Source organism: Peromyscus californicus, unplaced genomic scaffold, assembly GCF_007827085.1.
Source record: "Peromyscus californicus insignis strain IS unplaced genomic scaffold, ASM782708v3 Scaffold_8__1_contigs__length_139910024, whole genome shotgun sequence".
Lineage (NCBI taxonomy): Eukaryota > Metazoa > Chordata > Mammalia > Rodentia > Cricetidae > Peromyscus > Peromyscus californicus.
In genome coordinates this window covers 14,528,705-14,542,450 of record NW_026294606.1, presented here as the reverse complement: position 1 = coordinate 14,542,450, position 13,746 = coordinate 14,528,705, and the positions used below count along the sequence as shown (strand labels likewise).

The 13,746-nt window shown below is 38.5% G+C and overlaps 2 protein-coding genes across 2 annotated transcripts in view; one reads left to right on the top strand and one right to left on the bottom strand.

Moving 5' to 3' along the window:
* Cenpp (centromere protein P) overlaps positions 1-13,746 on the bottom strand; it is a 214,727-nt gene that overhangs the window by 46,201 nt on the left and 154,780 nt on the right. The gene's annotated exons all lie outside the window — the stretch shown is intronic.
* Positions 1-13,746, top strand: part of Ecm2 (extracellular matrix protein 2) — a 41,731-nt gene that overhangs the window by 5,977 nt on the left and 22,008 nt on the right. Inside the window, exons 2-5 of the mRNA XM_052727294.1 lie at positions 4,965-5,266; positions 8,134-8,322; positions 10,842-11,327; positions 13,250-13,365. Of these exons, the coding sequence (XP_052583254.1) occupies positions 4,990-5,266; positions 8,134-8,322; positions 10,842-11,327; positions 13,250-13,365 (1,068 nt within the window). The 5' untranslated portion in view covers positions 4,965-4,989. The remainder of the gene's footprint in view (positions 1-4,964; positions 5,267-8,133; positions 8,323-10,841; positions 11,328-13,249; positions 13,366-13,746) is intronic.

Genomic DNA, 13,746 nt, shown 5'->3' with positions numbered 1-13,746 from the left:
TTTCTGAGTAGCCAGGTATGGTGATGTACAGCTGTAATACCAACATGTGGGATGGAGAAACAGAAAGATGAGGAACTTAAGGATAACTTCAGCTACATAGAAAGGCGAAGAAGAACCTAGACTGTAATGGAGCCTGTTTCAAAAAACACTAAGAGAAATGTTAAACTATCAGATACCAAATTTGTTAAGTAATTTACAAGAGGAAAACAGGCTGAATCGACTGTTTTGAACATAGTGACATGTGTACCCATATGCTCAGAATTTCTTGCTGACTGGGATGAAAAAGGTTGGACTGTTCCCGTTTATGTTTAAATATATATATATATATATATATATTTAATTTATATATAATATATGTTTAAATATATATGAGCACATGTATCTAGAAGAGGTCATGAAAGATATACTGAATTTGGGGCTGGTAAGTCATGGCCCAAATAGCAAATTCTGCTTGCTCAACACAGCACTATCAGAACATCGATAGGCCCACCCAGTCAAATGGTATTGAGGATTACTCTGGGGCCATAAGAAGCAAGCTGAAAAGCTAGGACATAGACTATGGATCTCAAAACCCCAAATAGTTACTCTTTGTCCCTTGATACAAATATTTGGCGATGCTTGTAATAAACTATGATTAGGACAGCTTGTCTTTTCATCTATATACACTTTATGTACCATTTGGTTTTTAAAACAGGTATTTTTACAAATGTGAATTTATTTTTAAAGCACTCGTTAAAATATGAATTCAGAAGAAAACTTTGGACATGTTGTTTATTTTTAATCTCTTATGGACTATCACGTGAATAGGCTTGGCCAAAGGAAGAACTTTCCAACAGTATTATATGGACACAGATAGTGAGGAAGGGGATACTCAGTTCTCTATTAGTGGAAACATGGATGATATCAGAGACCCAGTCAAAGTGAGCTGTATACAGTGAAGCAGCACTTGCCCTATGTAGAACGCTAAGGAACAACAGTGTCACCTGAGCACAACAGAAATGCTGTGGTGTATGGTTTTGCCTAGGAGGCTGAGGCAGGAGGACTTCAACTTTGAGACCATAGAGGTAGCTTAGGACACACCGTCTCAAAATGAAGAAAAGGCTGGAGGTGTCAGCTGAGTGGTAGAGTGGTTATCTAGAATGTGAAAGATCCCAGGTTTAATTCTCAGAAATGAGAAAAGAACCATCAAACTGAAGGGTGAACATAAACCCAACACTTTGGAATACATAAGCTACATACTGGAGATGGACAATATGACATCAACATTACTGTCACATGCCAGATATTCAAACGAAGGATACCGTATCTGGGTTATTCCTCCCTAACACACTTATGTACTAGAATTGGAAACAGATAAAAAAAAAAGTAAGTCTGGAGTTAGGAGAAAAACTTCAAGAAGGGGCTGGAGAGATGGCTGAGCTGTTAAAGGTTAGGCTCAACCAAAAATACAAGCGTTCGGTTCCCAGCACACACGGCTGTCTCTCCAGTCATTAATGGTGGAATTTTTTTCTTTTCTTTTCTTTTCTTTTTTTTTGAAACAGGGTTTAATGGTGGAATTTTTTTTCTTTTCTTTTCTTTTTTTGAAACAGGGTTTCTCTGTGTGTAGCTCTGGCGCCTTTCCTGGAACTCACTCTGTAGCCCAGGCTGGCCTCGAACTCACAGAGATCTGCCTGGCTCTGCCTCCCGAGTGCTAGGATTAAAGGTATACACCACTGCCGCATGGCCTCTCCAATCATTAAAACAAACAAACAAACAAACAAAAAAACCTTTAAGAAGGAGGTTATCATATGAAAACAACTAATTTCCCACTCTTCCTTTTGATAACCATTAATTCCATCCAATTAAAATGCAGTATGTTTTGCCTATAATAACATTTCAGTGTCATGATTAAAACCTAGAGTAACTTTCTAACAAGCAGAGTTGCTCTATTTCAGCACTACCAATATTTTGCTCAGCTAATTCTTCATTGTGCAAGACTGTACCCTGTAGGATGACTGGTAGTACCCTCTGCCTCTTCACACTGGATACCTGTGAACTGCTCCCAACTATGATGACTGAAAATGTCTATACATGTTAGACACTGTTATACAAATCATCCCCAATTCAGAGGCATTGCTCTAAGCTTTGAATAAAAACTTATGCTCTTGAGTCTAAATTATACATCTTGCAGGCCTGATCTCAGCTTGTGGTACAAAGCCATAAACAATACAAACAAGCACACTGTGTTCCAACAAAACTTTATATTGAAAAAATAAGATTTTAACTTCATATGATTTTATATATCACGAAACATTTTCTTCTTTATAATTTTATTTTTATAATTATATTTACTTATTTACTGTGTGTGCATGTGACTGTGCATGCACACACATGCCACAGAGCACATGTGGAGGTCAGAGGACAACTTCTGGGTCCCAAGGACGGAACTCAGGTTGTGAAGCTTCGTGGCAAGCACCTTCACCTGCTAGGTCATCTCACCAGTCCTTCTTTGGCGTTTTAAAAGAACTAGAGACTGAATCCAGGGTGTTGTATGTGCTTTAAAAATTCTACCATAAACTACAATGTGATGCTGAGACAGGATCTCGTCACCCACGCTGACCCCAACTGAATTACAGGTGTGCCACTATGCCTGGTTCAGATGGTGAATTTTTACCAAAACAGCTGGTAGATTAGGACTGGATTTGACAAGTGTGTAGATCAATCTGGGGAGAACTGAGACTCTAGCCCCCTTGGGTATCTGATCCATATATAGTAAACAGTTTCATTACAAAGGGTTCACTCCATTTCTTCAGAGGTCATTTTTCAGAGCAGACACCTTGTCCACCTTCTATAAGTTAGTCCCTAGTAATTCACATTTTATGCTATTACAAAATAACACTGTGACTTAGCTTCTGCTTTTTTATATCATACAGAAATAATCTTGATTTTTATAGATTGAGTTTATATCCTGAAACCTGACTGATTATAGGAGCTTTTAAAGTAGATTCCTCAAGATTTTCTACATTTGTGAATAAAACTATTTTACTTCTTCCTGTCTAGTCTAGATGAATTTTCAACAAATACTAGTTTATAATTGCTAAGAATTAAAATTGTAATCTTAACTTTCATTGACAAAACAATTAAATCTGTCAGCAACTATGTCCTGTTTCTCATTAAAAAACATTTCTGGAGATTATAAAATGTTACTAATCTACAATCTGGATTTTTCTTTAAGGACAATCAAGGTTTTATTGAAAGGTAGAGTCATAGCTTTCTGGAGGGCTGGATGTCTTTTGTTCACTGGTATCATGCCACTACATGCTAGAAACCCAGCAGAGCCTGGCAGAAGTGCTGAGATGAAAACATTCCATTTCACTGTTAGTATAATGTTAACTGCGAGCTTCCCATAAGCGGCAATTACTATATGAAATAAGGACCCTCTTACAACTAAGTCAGTGAGTTTTCATAAGGAATGGAGGTTAGACTTGGTGCAGAGGCTCTTTATCTCTGGGAACAGACAGTGAGAGACAAGCAGAGGACTAAGGAGGGCTTCCAGGCCAGGTGAAGGGGAGCACTAAATAAAGATACCTCACTCAGCTGCTGACTTGAGAGGTTGTGGAAACTGCTGGCCTTGCCTGGAAGGCCTACCTGATTTTGAACCCTCTGGACACAACCCCTGTGGTGACTGTGGAGGTGATTCTTTTCCTGTCCAGGCTACTGCACCAGCCTGTCACAATGCTGTTGCCAGACCAAAAGTGCCTAAAAACCTATTTCTCAAATTTGTTTCTCAGCTTTACTACATACAGGGATCTGAACTATTCTTGAAATCAGCTGAATAAGAGTTACTCGTCCTAGAGCTGAAAGGATGGCTCCTTTGGTAAAGCACTTGCCTTCTAAGTGTGAGAACATTGAGAGTACCCAGAAGCCACATAAAAAACAGGATACACTGATATATTTTTGTAATCCCAGAACTAGAGGTGGGTCAGGAGGATCCCTGAGGCTCACTGGCTAGGCAATCTGGCCTTACTGGTAAACCTCATGCCAATGAAAAACCCCCTCTCAAAGGAGGTGAACAGCATTCCTGAGGATGACCTCCACATGCCTGTATGCTCATTCCTCCACATGTAAAGCACCACCCTCCCCTAAAAATAAAAAAAGTTCAAGGCTAGGGAAATGGCTCAGTGGGTAAAGCGCTTATTGCAAAAGCATGAAATCTTACATCTGTAACCTTAGTTAGTGCTGGGAGCAGGGTTGGGGTGGAGACAGACAGATCTCTAGATGCTGGAAAGCAATTAGAGCCAATTGATGAGCTCTGGGTTCAGTGAGAAACCCTGTCTCAAAAGATAAGGTGGAGAGTGACTGAGGAAGCCATCTAGTGTTGATACCTTGTATCAATATGCACAGGTGCACACACACATGCACCTCCCTACACACTCTAAAAAGAAAAAACAAAACAAAACAAAAGCATAAAGTTATCCTCTCAAGGAAGATGCTGTTTCACAGTACTTTTATAAAGGATAATCATGCACTGTTCCCCAGCAAAGAAAAGTACAGGTAGTGATGAAATAACAGAAGAGGGATGGGTGATACCCTAGCAGACAGTTGTGAGAAGCCATTGCCCAAAGTCTACAGCACTTTGGGGAACAAGGGCATCTGCTGCTGCAGGCACTTGCATTTTACTGGAACAAAGCCACCGTCTCATACCATCTATGGTGGATTCTAGATTACAGTAGCAGAACTGAGTACTTAGGACAGAGAACAAATCATTTACAAAGGTTAGATATTTACTATTTGGCCCTTTATAGAAAAACCTGGCTCAGACCTGGTATAGATGTAGATATCCCAAAATCTGACATGGCAGTGATATTTCAGGATTCACAACACTGTTCTTCCTCAAAGCCTTCCTGCTGTACATAAGACAACTAGGTCAATTTTCAGAAGTAAAAATGTAGTCACTACTAACTTGAAATTTTGTTTCCTTTTAGAAGTTGGTGAAAAAAAAAATCAAACATGAAACATGCAGTCTTGTTTTGTCTCATTCTGCTTATCATTTTCCAAACCGAGTGTGAACAAAGTACTAGGAAGCAAAGGAGGAGGGTACATCAGAGAAGACTCAGGAAGAGTTCCTCACTCCACCACAGAGCAAAGGGGCAGCTTGAAATTCAACAGACAACTGCGGCACCAGGAACTAGGTTACCCACTGTGAACTTGGATTACAGTGTGGAGGAAAACTTAGAATCCCTTCTAAGTTCTCTTGGAGTAGAATCAAGTTACAATGTGTTACCAGGTAAGAGAATGCATGAGGGAGAAAACATTTCTATGAACTGAACTCTACAAAGGGAAAAAAAATAAGTTTTTGTGCTACCTTTTGATAGATAAACACAATTTTAAAGTAACTTTAAAAAGTATTCAAGGGGGCTGGAGAGATGGCTCAGCTGTTGGGAGTACTGGTTACTCTTCCAGAGAACCCAAATTCAATTCCCAGCAACCACATGGCAGCTCATAACTGTCTGTGGCTCCGGTTTCAGGGGATCTGACACCCTCACAGACAAACAGGTAGGCGAGACACCAATGCACATAAAATAAATACAAATCTTTAAAAAAAAGTATTCTAGGAACATACTTATACAAAATTATTGGGAAAAATTTATTTCACAGTGTAAAATTGTAATTGTCATATGGGTGCAAGTGATCATATTCATAATGTAAACAATATATGTATCAATTAGTAAAATACCTTTCATTCTTTATGACAGCATTTAGAGTAGAAGCCAATCAAATGACTTTGACACAGGGCTACTTAAATATTTTCAACACAAAGTTATGTTAAGTAAAAATGGAACAAAAGCCACTGAATTTATTTTATACAGAATATTGACTTTTTTTTAAAATTTTGGTTTTCAAGACAGGGTTTCTATGTGTAACAGCTCTGACTGTCCTGGAACTTGCTCTGTAGACTAGACTGGCCTTGAACTCACAGAAATCCACCTTCCTCTGCTTTCTGAGTGCTGGGATACCGACTTTTTAAAGAATGAAAAAACTAGAAATTCTGCCAAAGAGTTCAAGAAATTATTTATTGAAACTAACATTTAATGATTAACAGTTTTTTAAGTTTGGAAGAAAAAAGTAAATATATTATAGTTTTATATATGTAAAGAGTATATATATTATATATGTGTAAGTTTATTGTTACCATTAAAAAAACTTTGAAAAGACAAAAAAAATCAGATAATCCTCTGTAGTCAGTATTTCATACCCTGTTTCAACATAGCCATTAGTTTTATTCTTTCATGGAGTTAACAGAAACAAAATTATATGAAAAAAAGGAAATTAGGCTATATTTGCTAAAAATATAATGACAAGTGCATCCATTAAGTGTTAAGAACAATAAAGATATTTTAGTTAAATGAAAAGCTAGTTAAGTTATAAAAGGAAATTAAAAGCCCCCAAACTAGAATGCATAATGTGATTTCACATACTTAACATTCCATTTTTAAATTTATGTATTTATATTTTTATTTATTATTTGTGTGTGCAAGATATATGCATGTGTGTGGGTGCCACAAGTCACAGCACATGTAAAGGTCAGAGGATAACCCTAAGAAGCCAATTTCCTCCTGCCATGGCAAGCACTTTTACCCACTGAGCCATCCTTGCTGGCAAACATTAAAAAATGAAAGGTACTATTTTATTTATTCAAAAAATATTTAGGGACTGGAGAGATGGTTTAGTGGTTAAGAGCTCATAGTGCCCTTGCAGAGGACTGGAGTTTGGTTCCCAGCATCCACACTGGGTGGCTTACAACCACCCATAATTCTACTTTTAGGAGATTCTATATTTTATTCTGGTTTCCATGGGCATTGTACTCATATGCAAAAACCTAAATACAGACACACAGTTAAAATAAAAGAGTTTTATTTTTAAAAATCAGCATACAAAGTATTAGGTTTCATTGTGGCACTTTCAAACATATTTCTGTTGATCTTCTCACCTTTTCTCTCCCACCCCACTCCTGAGACCCTCTCCCATGCTTTCATTTTACATGTGTTCCATTACCTTCTCATTTTATAACCTATTCTAATACTCACACCCATATATACAGAGGTATTACATAAACACACATATAAAAATTAAAGCAATTAACACAAGAGAAAACAGATGGATCTAAACAATACTACACTGGGGTTGAAGAGATGGCTCAGTGGTTAAGAGCCCTCGATGTTCTTATAGAAGAACCATGGTCAGTACCCAGCATCCAAGAGGTGCTTAATAACAGCCTGTAATTAAAGTTTCAGGGGATGCTTCCTTCTGACTTTTGAGGGTGTGTATGGTGCACATATATACACGCAAGCAAAACATGTACACACACACACAAATAAAAAATCTTAAATAAAAATTATTATATTGAGGTAATTCAGATTCAGAAAGACAAACTACCACATGTTCTGATATGTAGGTCTGATTTACTTTTTTGAGATGGGGAGTTCCACTATGTTGCCCAGCTTGTCTTAAATTCCCAGGTCACAAAATCCTCCTGCCTCAGCCTCCTTAGTTGGGACTACAATAGGTAAAAGTCATTGGCTTAAATTAAAACAGAAAACACACCACCAATAAGCTGAGTCTCAGCATGTCAAGATTGCACATTTTTAAGTAAATAAAAAAATGGTTGGGTTTTGAAGGTTGTTTGTCCTGTGACAAAACTTAGCCTACCTTGACAGATACAAAATAGATAGGAAATTCAAGGTCAAGTTACTAGGAGGAACTCACTCAGCAGCAAAAAGGAAAGCCAATGAAAAGCATTTCAGACAGCAAGTCTGCAGGGCATTTAATCTGTGCATGGTTGCATACAGACCTCTATTCTCAGGTGGTTGTATCATTTTGACTTCACATTGTATTTCTGTCCATTCATGGATTCTGATAATGGTTGAAGACATTAAGTATGTGTTCCTGCTAGAAATGGTGGCATACTCTTTTAATCTTAGCACTCAGGGAGCAGAGGCAGGTGATTCTCTTGTGAGTCCTAGGGCAGCCGTCTACATAGTGAGTTCCAGGACAGCCAGGATTACTTAATAGAGAGACCCTGTCTCAATCAATCAATCAATCAATCAATCAATCAATCAATCAATCAATCAAAGTGTTCTGTTTTTTCTCTAGGAAAGAAAGGACACTGCTTTGTAAAGGGCATGATCATGTACAACAAAGCCGTCTGGTCTCCTGAGCCCTGCAGCACCTGCCTCTGCTCAAATGGAAGGGTACTTTGTGATGAAACTGTGTGCCACCCCAAGACGTGTGCCTATACCATTAAACCAGAAGGAGAATGCTGCCCTATCTGCTCTAATGATGGTATACAATATAAAACAAAGTACCACAGATAATTTAGTCCTAACTTCTATTTGTTTTTACTTTACCATTACATTAAGGTGTAAATTATTATAAATGCAGTCATCAAGGTACTTAAAATGCAGCTCCATGCCAATAAACAAAAATATCTAGGGAAATGTATTTAGGGTACAGAAAGAGATTGTAGCTCTATAGTTCTAATTCTCAGACTGAGTCAAGTTGAATCTGATTCTATTTCATGTGTGATTCTTATAAGGCTTTAGAGGCACAGCAATAGAATTCCTATAGTAAATCCTGACTTTTTAACTAGTTCAGGGTTTCACTTGGGTCTGTCTGTATATGCATCATCCTATTGATTAATTAGTCATTCTATTAATCAAGCTTGTCAGGAGTATACTAATCACTATTATGAGAACAAGGGATGATTTATAATCAGAGCAAAGAAAGCCTCAACCCTCCTGGCTTTTCCTATCCATCAGCCCAGAGGCAGCAAGGAATCCAACAGTGGTCTGAGGAATCCCAGCAAAACACAGAGGTGTGGACTGGCTTGGTTTTCTTGGGTGGCACTTCTATATAGGAGATGATAGCACAGGTTTCAGTGGATGCTTGCTGACCTGCTCTCAAATGAAACTTGTTCCTGAACAAGTAGGGGTGCCCTTTGGAGGGCTTAGGCCTCCTGGAAGAAAGCTTAGCTAGTGACTTATGAAAATAAACAGTTGCTATATCATTTGACAGGTACAGATAAGGACATTTTGTTTTGCCTATATCAAGGCAGATTGTTCTCCCCCTCCCCCACAGACAACCAGAGGACAAGTATCTACAAAAATCCTCCTGCCAGGAGAAACTTCAGAATCGGTTCTTACCTCACACCATCAGTTATTTCTCTAAGGCACTGTACTTTCTTCTGAGATAGGTTCTCACTGTGTAGCTGGGGGCTGGTCTCAAATTCATAGAAATCTCCCTACCTCTGCTTCTGCCATCCAAGTGCTGGGATTAAAGACATGCATCATCAAGCTTGACTCAAAGCATTATACTTTAAAAAAAATGTTAGAAGGTATGCTCACTGAAACTGTCTCCTTGAAGTTTACAAGGCAATTATAGGCAAGATTCAGAATTTCTTAGACATTTTTTCCAAAGGATTTGTAGTCTTCCTGAAATGTAGTTTAGTTAAGTAAGCCTGGACACAGAAAGGATTTTGAAAGTTTAAATATGATACCTTTAGCTTCCATTTACCAATTTCCCCCCTTCTTCTGATTGTTTTGCTACAAATGTAAAAAAAAAAAATCTTCAAGCCAGGTGGTGGTGGTGGTGGTAGCACACACCTTTAACTACAGTACTTGGGAGGCAGAGGCAGGAGGATCTCTGAGTTCAAGGCCAGCCTGGTCTACAGACCAAGTTCCAGGACAGCTAGGGCTGCACAGAGAAACCTGGTCTCAAAAAACCAAAACTAAAACAAACAAAAACAACCTCAGACTTTGTAATATACACTGAATGGATATCACAAGTAACTTTTTCAAATAATGATATTTTTTATTTTTGTGTTCCTTCTGGGGCTAGTTTGTATAGGATTATCAATTGAAAATAAGAGAGACAATTAGATTTATAAATTTTTTTTTTAAATTTATTTATTTATTATGTATACAGTATTCTGTCTGCACGTATCTCTGCAGGCCAGAAGAGGGCACCAGATCTCATTACAGATGGTTGTGAGCCACCATGTGGTTGCTGGGAATTGAACTCAGGACCTCTGGAAGAGCAGTCAGTGCTCTTAACCTCTGAGCCATCTCTCCAGCCCCAGATTTATAAATTTTGATGGAAGAAAATCTATGCACTATGAACTCATTTGTCTTTAGAACTCTTCACTCAAAGTGAGACAATATGGACTATATCTTCTCTACTGTCTGTGAAAGACCTATAGAACAGTTTCTATTATAATGGTACTATCCAATGGTATCAAAGCCTTACAATAAAACTGCTCTCTATTTTGCATAATGTGTTAATATTATTACCCCCCCCCCCTTTTTGAGACAGGGTTTTTCTGTGTAGCCCTGGCTGTCCTGGAACTAGCTGTGTAGACCAGGTTGGTCTCGAACTCAAGAGATCTGCCTGCCTTTGCCTCTCAAGTGCTGGAATTAAAGGTGTGCGTTACCACTGCCCAACTATTATTCCCCTTTTAGTTTACCAATTTGCATCATAGTCTAGTGAAAATAAGTATTACAGTAGTTAATGCAAAAATAGTACTAAGGCTCACAGACACAAAAATCTTGTATCTATAGCAAATCCTACAAAAGAGAAATAAAGTTAGTTAACTTCAACTGCATTTTATCTTTATATAGCAGTCAAGTAGAGGGACTATTTATTAACCTCATTTTCATTATGACCTTTTCCATTTACTAACATCATCAAATCACCCCCCCCCCCCCACCTACTTCATCCTTCTGTGGTCATTAGCCTCCTATTCTCTATTCTCTATTCAGTGGTAGAACACTAAATGAACACTGAATTTTCTGGTGCTTCTTCAGAACAAAGAGAATCCATTAACATACTTCACAAGCAAGTGCCACCTCCTCAGATAGAAATGGATCAAGTAGTCATAAAAGAAGGTCTTCAATCTGAGGAGGATGAAGAAGAAATTCAAGAACATGTGGAGCACAAGAAAGAAACCTCTGGGCCTACTGAGCTTCACAGTGATGAGGAAAGAGCAGAGGGAAAGCTGAGGCCTGAGGAGGAAGGGCGGTCAGCACATCAACCACTCTACTATGGACAAGGGGAGGAAGAGGGTAATGAGGAGACTGAGAGGGAAGGAGAGAAGGAAGAGGAAGAGGAGGATGCCATAAGAGGAGATGTGTTCCGGATGCCCTCCAGGGTAATACCTGGTACCCCAAGAGGCAGGCCACGCCTGCCCGGAAGCTGTGCCCTTTCCTACAGGACCATCAGCTGCATTCATGCAGCCTTTACCCAGATCCCACCAATAACAGCTCCAGAAGTAACAAGCCTGGAGCTGGCGGGTAAGAGATGACAACTTATTTTGTGTTCAGATAAAAATGGTGAATTTTACTGCCCTATGAATATTGCTTTGATTTAATAGGAACTGATTTTATTGTCTTCATACAGATCGACTGTGCAGGAGACAGGCACACACTGAAGAATGGCTTAGATTTAGAGCAAACTCTAACCAAATGGTGATTTCTCAAGGAGCATTTTAAAAATTTAGATTTAATGGGGTACACTTTGTCTATGTGATAAAGCTTTATTTATAATGTATAGTTCTACAAGTTTTTATAAATGTGAACACTACCACAGTTCAGATAAAGAATATTTCCATCACTCCCCAAATTCTTCATATCGCCATCTCTCCAGTTGTTGGCCACCACAGTAACTGACCTGTTTTCTGTGTTCACTGATTTTAACACAGAAATAAAGTTTCACTAAATAGAATCACACAGTAAGTAGCCTTGTAGTTAGACTTCTAATGCTTTAAAAATCACTAGTTCATTTTCCTTTATTGCTGAGCAGTGTTCTATTATATAAATCAGCTAGAGAATGTGTGATTTTTTTTTCAGCTTAAGGCAATTTTGTCTGTAGCTGCTAAAACACCCATATACAGATGTTTGTGGGGACCTATACCTTCATTTCTCATTACTCCTAGAAGCAGCACAATAGGCTGAGAGACATGGCAACACATTTTTAGGAAACTTACCCAACACTTTCTAGGGTGGCTGTCCCATTGCCACAGCAGTTAGGGCTATTCCATAACCTCAGTGATTATACCATCAGTTGTTTTCTTTCCTTTGGCTATTCCAAAGAGAGTGTGGTGACCAGACCCTTTGCCCACGTCTCTATCAGGCTACCAGGGAAAGTGCTAAGTAGTGGAGTATTAAGATTTCATTTGTGTGAGTGTCTGGCTTATGGTGCCCTTAGGATGCAGAGGTGAGGAGATCTGGATGGGTCTAAGATATATGTGCAGGAACAGAAGTCTGCAATAGGACACTGCCAGTGTTAAACAGATTGTCAGGTCTCCTAGACAATAGGTTTTCATGTAAAACCACGTAAAGAATTCTAATGCCTAGCAAAGCCTTCTCCTGCAGCCTATGTGGCAGGTATCCTCTGCCTTACAGAAACTCAATTAGTGAAAGACTAAAGTCAGGAAGGGATAATAACCCATATAGGATCATACAGTCTTTCGTTTTACAAGGTGTTTAAAATCACTGATGACTGTACCTAGCCAAATGTTAAGACCATATGGACCAAAAGTCCATAAAACAGATGGATGTAAGAATCCTTTAGCTTGCAGACAAAGGTATACTATCAGAAATGGTTGGGTCTATGAGACAAGATCTTTCTAAGCTTCTTATAAAGAGAAGGAAACAGGGTTGGGGATTTAGCTCAGTGGTAGAGCGTTTGCCTAGCAAGCGCAAGGCCCTGGGTTCAGTCCTCAGCTCCAGGAAAAAAAAAAAAAAAGAGAGAGAGAGAGAGAGAGAAGGAAACATGCTCACAGACACTGAGTGATTTTTCTTTGATTTCTTAGATACAAACAGCATCATGTTTCCAAGTCCAGGGAAATGGCAATGGAAAAATATGAAGGAAACAGTTTCTGTCTTGCCTCACAGAAATACACCTTTGTTGTGAATGCACAATGCTATTAGCCCCGTCCAACAGTTTATTGTAGTTATTTTAAGTAGCTTTATCTGAAACATGAGGTCCTGACCAAGACACACTTTTGACTGTTAAGTTGTCTCATCCCAATCTTGTTATTTTTTTCAAGTATGCATCTGTTTATATATTTTCTGTCCTTGTTCCGAATATTGCTTTCCTTTGCATATAGAGCTCTCTCTTAATATTCATGTATACAGAGACATGCATACTCATTTAAGTATATATGTACATGTCTATATATGCACACTTCTAATACAACTATTGTACATCCTAGGGAATTCAATCATTTCCATTCCGGATGAAGCATTTAATGGATTACCAAATTTGGAAAGGCTTGATCTGAGCAGAAATAATATCACTTCTTCAGGCATAGGTCCAAAAGCATTCAAGGTACACACTTCCATTAGTATGTGACAAGATGACTCCTATTGGCTGTGGTTGGAGGTGGGTGGGGAAGGGAAAAATAAGCAGAAAGGTTTTTAATTGTTAATTTCCTTCTACATTAAGTTTCTTCTCTGATGTCCTTAAACTATAGTCAAGTTTTCTTTTGCTTATAGTTTGTTGCTTTACGTATGTTAAGCTTATGAGAAGAATAGCAACAATAAGATCAGACATAACTAATGTTCTGAATTTAAAGAATAGTTTCTCCCCAGTAGGTGAAATTCATTGAAGTCTGGTCTCTCGGCATGTGAAGAATTGTCCAGTAATAAAGGAGAACATATTTAGAGCCTCTACTAAAATGCTCAGGCCAGTAAAGTGAAGCTTTCTTAC